General features: G+C 46.0%; 1 protein-coding gene across 1 annotated transcript in view; it reads right to left on the bottom strand.

Annotated features, from left to right (window-relative positions):
* Nucleotides 1-2,906, bottom strand: part of MMS19 (MMS19 cytosolic iron-sulfur assembly component) — a 498,998-nt gene extending 496,092 nt beyond the window's left edge. The window contains exon 1 of the mRNA XM_085606380.1: nucleotides 2,757-2,906. Coding sequence (XP_085462506.1) covers nucleotides 2,757-2,844 — 88 coding nt within the window. The 5' untranslated portion in view covers nucleotides 2,845-2,906. The remainder of the gene's footprint in view (nucleotides 1-2,756) is intronic.
* Nucleotides 2,907-13,434: the final 10,528 nt, after the last annotated feature.

The following is a 13,434-nucleotide window of genomic DNA, read 5'->3' as shown; positions in this document are numbered from 1 at the left end:
AGTTCCGGATCTCTAATACAACGGCAAAACATCCATCAACCTGAACAGAACAATAAGACAGCGGGGATTCACTCATGAGAGAAAACCGAAAATCTGTTTGAAACCATCCCTGCTCTAGCAGTGTCATGGGCCCTGATACAAACTAGGAAAATGACACCCCTCCTACCCAGTCCCTGGTTTGGTGCTACAAAACAACTATAATTAGGATGCAGTTGATCCCTGGGCCTAGAGCCATTGATCCTGCTGCCCTATTGATATCTACGCCCCTGGACAAAGTCCATCCCAAATAGACAAAGCATCCATCAAAAGCTGCAATGGATATATATTACCTAATGTGTAACATCCTCGCCAGTTTCAAAGAGCCCAAGCTTGCAGAGCTCAAATCAATATGTGACGAACATAATGCATAAACTATAATAAAATTTTTTTTTACAAAAATCAATCCAAAACTGCAATGCTCACTAAACTCTGCTACAAACCAGGGCACCCATCATGCTTTGTGGTGTACAAATGTCAAATAACAATAATAACAAACACAAGGAGAAGATGGACGGAGCACTGAAACGTGTTAGACACAGATCTGGGTGAATCCAACCTCATTCTTTAACTCGCTTCGCCACCCCAGTTTAGACCCAACTATATGTAAATCAGTCTTGACCCTGTGCCTCATGGGAACAGTTCAGCCTGAACTGCCAAGCCAGGTCTTCCCTGGACCAGAAACAAGCATTCTGGGACCGGTTTAGGGGTAACACCCCTCATCAACCAGGCTAGCTTGAATCCAGCGGCAAAGTGAGCAAGGGACTCACATCTGGGCATACCTAGACAACTCAGGACGAATAAAGCAAACACAAGGAGATGATGGACGGAGCACTGAAACTTTTCAGACACTCACCCCCAGTTACAGATCTGGGTGAATACATCATCGTTCTTTAGCTCACTACACCACCCCAGTTCAGACCCAGCAATATGCAAATCAGTCTTGACCCTGTGCCTCAAGGGAAAAGCCAGCCTGAAATGCCAAGTCAGGTCTTCCCTGAACCGGAAACAAGCATCCTGGATGATGAGGAGTGAAACTCCGAAATCCGGTCCTGGGATGCTTGTTTCCAGTCCAGGGAGGACCTGGCCTGGAAGTTTGGGCTGGACTGTTCCCATTCGGTGCAGGGTCAAAACTGATTTGCATATGGCTGGTTTAAACTGGAATGGCTTGGGGAGTACAAAAACAATGGATTTAGGCCCAGATCTCTATACTGGGGTGAATGTATGACATTGTTCTGCATTCTGTCCAACAATTGTTCTTTTTGCATATGTCACCCCAAGTGGGACGGGTATGCCCAGATGTGGGTCCCGTGCTCTCCATGCCACCAGAGTCAAGCGATCCTGGCTGATGAGGGGTGAAACCTCAAAACCGGTCCTAGGATGCTTGTTTCCAGTCCAGGGAGGGCCTGACCTGGCAGTTCGGACTGGACTATTCCCATTGGGCGCAGGGTCAAGACTGATTTGCATAAGGCTGGGTTCAAACTGGAATGGCATGGGGAGCAAAAAAACAATAGATTTAGGCCCAGATCTCTGTACTGTGGTGAATGTAGGACATTGTTCAGCATTCTGTCCATCAATTGTTTTTTTTTTTTGCATGGGTCACCCGAGTGGGATGGATATGCCCGGAAGTGGTTCCTGTGCTCTCCATGCAGCTGGAGTGAAGCTATCTTGGCTAATGAGGTGGTGAAACCCCGAAACCGGTCCTAGGGTGCTTGTTTCCAGTCCAGGGAGGACCTGCCCTGGCATTTCAGGCTGGACTATTCCCATTGGGCGCAGGGTCAAGACTAATTTGCATAAGGCTGGGTTCAAAATAAATGGCATAGGGAGCGAAAAAAGATGGATTTAGGCCCAGATCTCTGTACGGAGGTGAATGTATGACATTGTTAAGCATTCTGTCCCATCAATTGTTCTTTTTGCAAACAACAATAGGGCAACACCCATTCTAGGGCCACCAAAGATGACTTGTGAAAAGAAAAGTCAACATTCATCCCAATCTAGCGTAGGTATGGAGAATACAATATGCAGAAGCCACAGTTATTTGGTGTGGCACAATGCACTTTACAGTCAATGTTAACACTTAAAGCGTCCATAGACATACACCAACCAAAGTTCAGACACAACAATCTGCCATTGAGACAGACTGCCATGAAGACTAGACATCATATCATGTACCCTTCGTGGGATCATCGTTAAGCATCAGATAAGCCAAAACAATCTTTGGGCCTAAGTAGGGTCTCCCTGCTAACAAACTCCCACTGCCACCAAAACATTATTTATATCAATTAGAATTGAAATGGATCGTCCAGGCTTCACGAGAACGCCCCTTGGGCACTTAAGAGGGCGAGTAGTATGTAGGGACCATATTCACAAGCACTCAACAATCAATCCATTAAAAACATAGTTTACTCAGCGCGCAACCATTAGATAGATTATGAACAAGTTGTACTCAACAGGCAACTTAACTGCAACCGCTGTAGAGCATACTGATCTAAAATGATAAACTGGGCCAATAAGTTACAGGCAAATAGCAGTTGACGTGCATCGGTCATGAAAACAAAGCATATACTTGTATGCCCACACATGAAATGCATCCCTGAGAAAGGAATAAACACACTGTGTTTGGGAAACGTGCGCTCTGCTCTGCTCTTGCCTGCAAGTAAGACATGCGTTAATCAACTATATGCCATTTCATCGGCCCGATGCCCCTGTGCCTCTCGTACCTGCTGCCACCTCTGCAGCTTTGCTGTCCTGTTGCCCAACCACAAACTCCTCCACCAGGCTGCAAACCCAGCTCTCTATCCCTGCCATGTTGCTGGATGGACAGGAAGCAACATGCGGCGCAGGCGCAGCTGCACGTGCATCAGACGGCTCGCAGAAGCAGCTCGTCATAGTCACGTGACAGGAAAGCATCAATTATGTTTTTCTTTTGCAATGGACAGAGGGGTACATTTTCAAGTGCTCAGTTAGAGATTACTTCCTGTAAAATGCAAAGTCACATCTTTATGTATAACGGCGCTCTTGCAAATGCGAAGGCTAAATCGAAATGAAACGCTCATTTTATCAGACCTATGCAGGCTAAGCGTAAATACCGGTGGTTCGTTATTTCCCCCCCCAGAATATTATACAAACATATAGATACAGTATTTAATAATATTTTATAATCTTGCATAAAAGGCAAAAATGGGACATATTTTCAATACCATTTGACTGTGTTTTTTTGTTCGATTTGAGTCCAAAGTCTTTTTTCCAATTGTGATATGTTTGCAGAATGCCATTTGCAAGATGGCTGCTTTATTCTTATGTAGACCGAGGCGGAAGTCCACTTTCTGTCTCTTTATTTCTGATCAAACAGATCATCGGAGCAGTCTTAAAACATGTTTTACGTTATTACGCCAAAGCTCGGGTACGAAAAACGCACCTCGAACAGTCAGCACAGTGTGAACGAATTTGCAGTGGTACTGACAATACCCTTAAAAAAACAAGATAGCTGCCAAGTTTTCGGATTGCTTATATGTGCGGGTATTTCTATGGTTTCAATGTACTTATGAGTGCCATTCAACTTCCAATTGTGTGACGCTTAGAGTGACACTTCAATTGATTAAAAGCAAACAATTAAGTCCATGGAAAAAGAGACGTATGAGAAATCACACCCTTTTAAGCAATGAGGTCTAAAAACATAATTAAAACTCCTAGAAAATCCTAGCCTAACCTACTGCCCCTATTTCACAACAATGACTTGCATGTTCATTCATAGTGCTTTCAGTTAAAGGCTGGGACATCGTAGCACTATTAAGACAAGTCACATTCCCCAACATGTTAGAGTAGACAAGTGGGAGATTTAAAAAAAAAAAATAGTCGGGGAAATGTATTTCCACTGATTTGTATTGGAGCAGAGACAATCTGCCTGAATTGGGTCTATTGGTATTTATGGTGATAGACAATCAGCATTTCATTTTTTTGCTTTATATATTTTTTACGTGCCCAAAACTCGAACTATTCTGGCGCAAGATCTTCTCGTCAAGCCAGGCTATAAAGAAGAGGCTTGACCCTGAGGTTGATGTAGCTCTCTTTGGCATTTCTAAAATAAGGTCTGATTTGACCAAAGCCAAAGAGACCTACACAGTGATTTGTTCTTTAATGGTTCGTTCTCTGATTCTCCAAAATTGGAGGTCTGAAGATGTACCCTCCTATTCAAAATGGTTAAATAAAATGCAAAGGACCATGTGGTTTGAAGAAGCTTATGCAAAGAGGATTGGTGCAACAAAAAACTTTAATTCTGTTTCGAAGCTTTTTGAAGATTGTGAAACTATGACAGAAATGTAAAATATTTAAGAGATATAGGCATTGACGTCCTAGGGAGCACTATAGCACATTGCACTTTTTTTCTGCTACATTCTAAAGGCAAGGCACAATGGCACTTTCATTTTACAGTTCTTTTTATAGCTACAATGTTTACATTTCTTATACAGGGCTTCACATGGTTATTTTTCGCTACTAGCCCCCTATAGTCTAGGGTACAAGCGACCTATAATCTATAAGGCCTGTAAACAAATGTTCGTAAGCTCGTCTTACGATATTTTAGCAGGTAGCACGTTAGCACATTAGAAATTTCAATAGTAAGATCAGGATTCTTAAATATTGTATGATCTAGCCAGACTATTGTTGTCTCTTTAAATATTTGTAAAATATTTTGGTGTTTAGGTGTTGACATTAATCCTATAGGTTCCATGTGAAAGAAGAATATGATTGTGTTTTACTGTATAATGCTGGTTTTTATTCCTGATGACTAATAATATCACTATGTATGTGGTATCCCCATGCTCTGCTCAATAAAAAAACAAAAATATTTTTGGCAGTTTAATAACAGCACAAGCAAAAACTGTGTTCTAAACTCTGTGTTTGTTTGCGCTATATAGAACTGCCAAAAATAAAATGTTGAGGCCTGTCACATGCTCTAATATACCCCTCTAAGAATTAAGGACAAAGGGTTAAGTTTGATGTCAAAGGTAATTCTTGGAGGAAGGGCGGAGCCAATGCCGGATTAAACCCTGTGGAGGCCCCTAGGCAGTCGAAATTTCGGTCCCCCCCCTTGCAAATTATCTCTTAATACGTTTTAATTTCACCAACAAACAATTAAAAAAAACTATTTTATTAAACAAAACTAAACAGTAACAATTAATAATGTTATTAAACAAAAAATATTTTTTAAATTTTAATAAGCCAACAAAACTTTTAATATTCAATGGGTACAGTACATTAATACAGTATTTTTTCTAAAGAGTCTTTAATGTAAAGTTTTTGTTTCTTTGAGTTGATTACTTTTTTCTATCTTTTGGAAACAATTTAAGAAAGCGTGATTGTAATTTTCTTTCAATATCAAATCTATATTATTTTGACCCGTTTTCGCAGGCCCCCTAAAAGGAGTGAGGCCCATAGGCTGCTGCCTACTTTGCCTATTTGGTAATCATGAACTGAGTGGAGTTTAGCCGAGCAGTAAGATGGCCATGCGGTAGAGAGGTTCTGCCGGCTGAAAGCATAATCCAACGGAATCCTGCCCCATCAGCTGTCCAGTCTGTCTGTCCAGTCCAGCTCATCACTAATGGCGCAGCTTCCGTCTGAGTGCGGCCCCCTGAGGCATTGGTGGAAACCTGTTGCTGGACTGACCTGTGTGACACTGGGCTTGTGTAGCGGCTTGGCTGCACTGCTGGCTGCCCTGTGGGGAGCCGGCTGGCTGCAGCAGTGGCCTGTCTGCTGCCGAACTTGAGGGAGTGCCACCTCTGTGTCTAGGTGTGTTCGGTGCTTCCCACCCCCCCTGCATCAGGAGACCCGCGACTGCTAATGATGTCTGGGGCTGAGCCTGTGCTGCTACACGGTGCAGTGTGCGAGAATCAGCTCAAAGCTGATGTGCAGATCTGGCCGAATTCGGAGCCCCGACTCAGCTAGCGGTTAGCCCTATTTCTTCATGCCGCAATAACTGAAGGGCCAGTGGTGCGCCACTGGCAGCTGAAGGGCTGGGCCTCCCTCCTCCCCCAGGCCCTTGAGTGAAGATCTGCTGAGGTGCTGCCTGGAGTGGGCCTACTTTGACCGGTGAGCTCCACAGGCATCTATCTACTCACCCGGTTGCCCTATTGATGACACACCTTACCGGCGTCTGTGGCAGCTGAATACATCGGTTCTTGTGGCTACTCATGTGGACTGATTAGGCTTGCTTGTGCCTCCTGGTACCTGCTGTCTATCCGGGGCATGGCGGTACAAAAGGGGGTGGTGATGGACGGAGTATCAGAACCAATCAAACACTCACACCCAGTCAACAGATCTGTGTTTGATCCATCACCGTTCTTTAGCCCACTCTGCCACCCCAGTCCAGACATGGCCATATGCAAATCAGTCTGACCCTGTGCCTCATGGGAACAGTCCAGCCCGAACTGCCAAGCCATGCCTTCCCTGGACCGGAAACAAGCTTCCTAGGACCGGTTTCTGGCATTTCAGCCGTCTTCAGCCAGGCTTGCTTGAATCCAGTGGCAAAGTGAGCAAGGGACTCACGTCTGAGCATACCCTGCCAACTTATGTCCATCAACTGTTGTTTTTGCATTTGTCACCCCGAGTGGGACAGGTATGCTCAGACGTGAGTCCCGTGCTCTCCATGCCACTGGAATCAAGCTATCCTGGCTGAAGAGGGGTGAAACCCCGAAACCGGTCCTAGGATGCATGGTTCCAGTCCAGGGAGGACCTCGCTTGGCAGTTCGGGCTGGACTGTTCCCATGAGGCACAGGGTCAAGACTGATTTGCATATGGCTGGGTTCAAACTGGAATGGCATGGTGAGCAAAAAAACTATGGATTATGGCCCAGTTCTCTGTACTGGGGTGAATGTATGACATTGTTCTGCATTCTGTCCATCAACTGTTGTTTTTGCATTTGTCACCCCGAGTGGGACGGGTATGCTCAGACGTGAGTCCCGTGCTCTCCATGCCACTGGAATCAAGCTATCCTGGCTGAAGAGGGGTGAAACCCCGAAACCGGTCCTAGGATGCTTGGTTCCAGTCCAGGGAGGAACTCGCTTGGCAGTTCGGGCTGGACTGTTCCCATGAGGCACAGGGTCAAGACTGATTTGCATATGGCTGGGTTCAAACTGGAATGGCGAGATTTTACCTGCTTACAATTTGGACCAGTTTTTGTCAATCAAGCCCTGTGTGCTGGAGGGGAGTGACGGAGCTCTGGCATGTAAAGTAACCCTAGGGCCCCCCTGGATACATCACCTCTGCACTTGGGTTTCTTGAGACATTTATTACATATTGAACTTTTGTGTAGGCCCGCTGTCTTCACTGCCACCATATTCGGAGTGCTCCTTAAAATCTGGCATGAAAGATGGGCAAACACGTTACACGACAATCCAGACTCCCGTTCGAGAGTAAGAAATTCTCGCGACAGACAGATATGGAGCAGCCACAGGAGATGCATTCTGCTCTTTCCACAGAGGATCTCAGCCGGGACGATGATATTAGAAAAATCCTTGTTGATGTAAAGACAAGCCTGGGGGCAATTGAGGCCATGCTAGAGCTCATGGCAAGTCGCCTGGACAGAATGAAAGAACGAGTTGATAACCATGATGATCGCTTGTATCACCATGAGGCAGTGTCTCCAACATAGATGATACCCATGCCATGACCAATTAACACCTGCTCAGAATGGACAAAGTCCTTGAACTTATTGAGGCCAAAAATGAAGATTTAGAGGTGTGCTCGAGGCGCGAAAACCTGCTTGTAATTGAGGTCCCATAATCTACGGCCTTCAACAACATGGAAGACTGTGTTGCAGCAATGCTACAGGACCTATTCGGGGAGGCCCTGTCCCTGGTCTTTATTGCTGAGCGCGCCCACCAATCCCTCACACCACAGCCACCAGGTACACCAGCTCGCCCCATCATTGCGCGCCTCTTAAATTATAAGGATCAAGATGTGGTCTTGCATTTTTCCAGAGAACGTGGCGAAACACTATCAAGGTAATGGGATCTCGTTCTTCCCTGACTTTACTATTGCAGTCCAGGCTGCCCATAAAGAATTCCTGCCAGCCCAAAAAATCCTCCAAAAAGCAGAGATCTAATACGCTCTCCTCTATCTCACCAAGCTACGTATTATGTATGAAGAAAAAGCACATCACTTTACCGGCTCAAAGGCTGCCCTCCATTTTGCCAAAAGTATTCAACAAGATTTCACTAAAGATCCCCGTGGGCTGTGAGGAAGCACATCTGCATGACAATGATTAATCAAGTTGATGTTTGTGATAGTCATCATATTGCTGCCTTTTCCCTACTGGAGACGTATGTATGACCTGAAGAACACCGGAGCCCAAGTTTTGTATGGCGCACCAGATGTTGATTTAAGCATGGACATGGGCTGGTTTCCACCGTTTCTGCCACCCAGTCCACTTCTGGCTGGGAAGTTCGCTCTGCTCTCTTTCGCCCTCCGGGATGAGTCCCACATATGCAGTATCTGTTTGTGGATGGGATTGGGGTGGGGGGTGGGATTGGGATACTAATCCATGTTCGGGGGTTGGTGTGGGTGGGTTACTGATGCATCGTTCTGTCATGTTCTCTTTGTATGTTATGGTCTTCACATAATAGCAAGCCCCTGACCTGATGACTTGCACCCTTCCGGCCCACTCACACAGCCGACATGCAAGGTCTTGGAACTTCACTTTTTTTCTTTTCACGGCTCGAATGAGCAGAGCATGCCCCCGTCTTACAGTATGCTCCACACCCCGACACTTTGACTAAGACCTCAGACTTAACAATCTCACAGACCAGGTGCCATGACATAAGTTATTAAATGTCTGACTTGGAATATACAAGGGTTAAATGATCCCCACAAGGCCCATCTTGTACACACTTATCTCACCATACATCATATTGATATCTGTTTTTTGCAAGAAGTCCACCTAACCCCCTCCACTTCCTCTCGCCTCTCAGGGCTCTGGTGTGCACAAATATACTCTTCATTCTACTCTAATTATGCCTGTGGGACCGCTATATTAATACGCAGGGGCCACCCGTGGCAACTCACTCAAGTCAAGTGCAATATGGAGGGACAATATGTCCTTTTAGCTGGTTCTCTACACCAACAACCAGTCATATTTGCCTGTGTGTACAGGCCAAATATAGACTGCCCATAATTCTTTGCAGAAGTAGGTGACAGATAGCAAATCTGGGACCAGGCGCTGTGATATGGGGACAAGACTTCAACGGTGTGCTGGTACGGCGAGGGAGATCGGCCCGGTAGGACACTGGCTAATATCCTTCACGCCCTGGTGGAGCTCTGGATGACAGTGAAGAACGCCAATCTACTCCAACTTCTATACTCACCATGATGACCTCCTTTTACTCTCATCTCTACCAGACTAAATCCACACTGCCTGGCGAGGAACTTGAAAACTATTTAGATTCGGTACAACTCCTCTGTCTTGATCAAGCACCCTGCTTATATTTAGACTAGCCCTTCACTGAAGAGGATGTCTTACAAGTAATACATAGCCTCCCAAATGACAAAGCACCTGGTTTGAACGGGCTTCTACAAAGAATATGCTACCCTACTGCTCCCCCACCTTCTATCTATGTTCCAGGCTTCTCTGGAATCAACTGAAATACCACCGTCGCTTCGAGATACGAATATTGTCACAATACTTAAACCTGGCAAACCTGCAAACCAGTGTGACTCCTATAGGCCACTATCTATGATAAATTTGGACAATAAAGTATTGTACAAACTTATCACCAATTGCCTTCTGCCCGTCCTTCCAGATATAGTTTGACCTGATCAATCGGGCTTCATGCATGACCGTTCCACGACACAAAATCTTCACACATTGTTGGCCGTCATGTACAGCATGGAGTCCCGACTGTCTGCGATCACTGCTCTCCAAGACACCACTAGCCATTTGATTCTTTAGAATGACCCTTCTTATTTGCCCTTGTTTATCGCCTGGGGTTAAGCCCTCGATTTGTGTGCCTCATTAAATTGCTGTATACTTCCCCAACTGCTAGGCTGCGCTTAAATGGGATGATATTTGATCCGTTCTTGATCTCATGGGACACCCGGGAAAGCTATCCCTTATCCCTGATCTTATTCGATTTTGCTATGGAGCCACTCGCTGCCCGGCTGCGCCAACATGATGCTCATAGGGAGCCCAATTTTAAACTGAGGAAGATACTGATCTCCACATATGCAGATATTATTGCACTATATATTCGAGAAAAAAAAGAACTTCAACCACATTATTTGGAAACTCATTCGCTATGTCGGTCTGTGCGGCGTAAATATCAACTAGGCCAAATTGATTATATGCCCCCTAACTGAAAACACACCGTGGTTTGACTAGAAGTTTCCGATGGAATGGGCAATGGAACCAGTGTGATATCTTGGCATATGGCTGAGCCGCGATAAAGACGAGCTGTGGCATGCTAATTACCGCAGAGCAATGTCCTGGCTAGAAGATAGAATCCCAATGTAGAATCGACTTCCCTTACCATTGTCTGGGTGCCTGGTGATTGCCAAAATTATGGTATTTCCTAAATTCCTGTACCTTTTTTTTAACCTCTCCCTGCCACTTTTTACACAATTCTTCCAACGTCTGCGATTGAACCTGAAAACAGCCTAGGATTGCTTGGGAAATCCTTACACTCCCCTCATGCCAGGGAGGTCTTAACGCCCTAGACATGGCGCTATACGCATTGTGTGCCCTAGCTAAAATACCTACATTTTTGGTTATACCCCACCAATTTACAGCCACACGTGATAGTGGAGGCCAACCTGGCTTCCCCGGTCCCGTTGTCCTCTGTACTATATCAAGCATACAAGTCCACACACACAGGGACTGACACAGTGGACTGTGTTAGAAGGGCATGCGACGGACTGCAACATTGTGCTAACCTACAGTGTAATTAGACCACTCCGTCCCCATAAGCGTAACCCAATGCTATTGGCGCTACAAGACGAAGGCGTGAAGATCTGAGCACATAGGCAAAACCTGTTTACCTACGCTCATTTGTATCCAGGCGAACAGTTCCTCCCCCGTTTACAATGACAAATTGTCCCTGACGTACAGTATTGGATGCCCTTCTATACCATCAGATACAAGCCTCATGCCGCGCACAACATGCCACTTTCCCTGAGCCCCCGCCCATGTTACATGCGCTGGAGCACATGCTGACGCATGCCTCACATCACAAACTGGTCACACGCCTCTACAATTTTAAGCAAAATAAGGGGCCAATACACACCCCTACTGCCCATGCTAAACAGACTGAAGCTCTTTCACCCAATTATAGACTGCGACTGATACACTTCAAGTTTCTCCATCATTTATATCGTACACCGACACAACTACAGGGGCTTCAATGAGGAGGCGCGCTGTGAGAGGTGCTTGGCACCCCAGGCTTCATTTTTAGGTCTCGCCTGACCCAGCGCATGCGCTGGTCTGGCGAGACTTATTGAGAGGGCTCCAAAAAGTGCTACCAGGCCAGCCTAGAGGTACAGTGCATGTGCGTGGGCGCGCGCGCCGCGCTTTACCGCAATTACTTTCACTTTCGCGGCCGCACGGCCGCTTTGATGTTTGATCGTGATCCCGATCGCGATCACTTTAACACGGCCGCTTTGCATAGGCAACAGGTCTCGCTTTTGGGACCTTATAAGTATTTAGTTATGCAGCTGTTGCATGGCTAAACACCTACAAGGTCCCAAAGGCGAGACCTATTGGCTATGCCAATGCTTGTTACATTTGGCTTGGAAATGCCCTAGAATAGCACACTATTGGCATACAGTACATTACACTCACAACAGATCACCGGTCCCCCCCACACCAAAAATGCAGACGCGTAGCTTACTAGGTTATGTTAAAGACGTACCGCTTGCACATCGATGCCGAACTGCTATGCTCCTGCTCTTGGCTAAGTGCCAACTAGCCAAGCACTGGGGGAGGAAATCTATACCCAAGGTCACATCCTGGCTGCAGAACACAACATATTGCCAGGAACAATTGGCCACTTACTGAGAACTGATACCCCTGACTTCTTGCCCTAAAGGCATCTAGGAGCCATTCTTAACATACCAGCGACTGCAAGACACTTCGCCATCTCAAGTGCATGCACACTAATACCTACTAATGTTTGTCTACATTTTGAACAACGTTTGGGGGGGCCTTGCATGGGGGACACTGACCAGTGCTTTGCTGTTTATCCCCCGTCCACATGTTCTGCACGGAATGCAGGGCTTTAAGTGGGCCGGGTCTCACCGGGTCTGAGCACCAGCAGTTTTTTAAAGGGGGCCTGGAAACGGGTCTCTATTGGGCTCTGTTTTGTGCCCTGGCACAGTTGGTCAGTTTTTCTCCGGACTGCAGTGACAGCAAACACATCGATGTGCGCGTGTTCACACTGCTCACTTCTCACTAGTGGAGAAGTTACGGCATGACGTTATGCCAGGTGAGCGTTGTAGGGGACAGGAAATCCTTTAAAGAAAGGCATTTTCTCTCTGGATTTCCCTTCTCTTTTTGAAACGCAGGAGCAGCGACATTGTCGGTGTCACCAGGGCTTTAAGTGGAAGCGTTTTCAATATTATATACAAGCCTTAGTTGCTGTCTATTTATCTTATGCAACTAACAACCATTAACAAAGCCAATCGTCCTGACTTGTTGTATGTATGATGTTTGTCACTTGTTGTAAATCGGGCAGCACACTATGCTAAGCACAGATTTTAAGCCTATGTGTTTTTAAGCCACGCCCTCAATTGCATTGGCCACGCCCCTATGAGAGACCGCCCCAGTTTTTTCATCCCACTTAAAGCCCTGACGGAATGCATTTCTCAATCATACCCCTCTGAAGTTGCTCCCTGCTCATATCATACCTGAACTTTGGCGCGTTACTGTTAATGCGAAGTCCATCCTGTGAAACCAGCTATGATTAGATAATGTGATGTCATTATATGCTGGTTGTGCCTTCTCTTTCCCTTCCTCTCTTTCTCCCCTTCCCTTCCCTTTCCTCCCCATTCTTGTACCTTCCTGTTGCTAACTGTTCAAGGCTGTAATCTTGTAATGTTAATACATTAAATGCTAATAAATAAGAATTAAACAAAAAGGTCATTCTTGGAGGGGGGATTGGAACGTGCTTGACAGGGATCAACAAAACTCCGAATTCGGTTTCTGCATGCAGGATCCGGGAGGCAGGATAGTAGCAGGAGCAGCTCCTCCACAATGACAGAGGAGCGTCGCCCCACTAGCTCAGAGCCAGCAGGTGAAAAATAAAACAATATTCTATCATCATATTATTTTTCACCTGCTGGCTGAGCCAGCGTACATAGGGAGGGGCGGTGCTGGGGCCATGGGAGGTAGGAGGAGGACTGGTTCATGCACTT

The sequence above is a fragment of the Triturus cristatus genome, chromosome 1_2 (assembly GCF_964204655.1).
Source record: "Triturus cristatus chromosome 1_2, aTriCri1.1, whole genome shotgun sequence".
NCBI lineage: Eukaryota > Metazoa > Chordata > Amphibia > Caudata > Salamandridae > Triturus > Triturus cristatus.
Note: the sequence above shows the minus strand (reverse complement) of the source record. Positions and strands in the feature narration are given on the sequence as shown.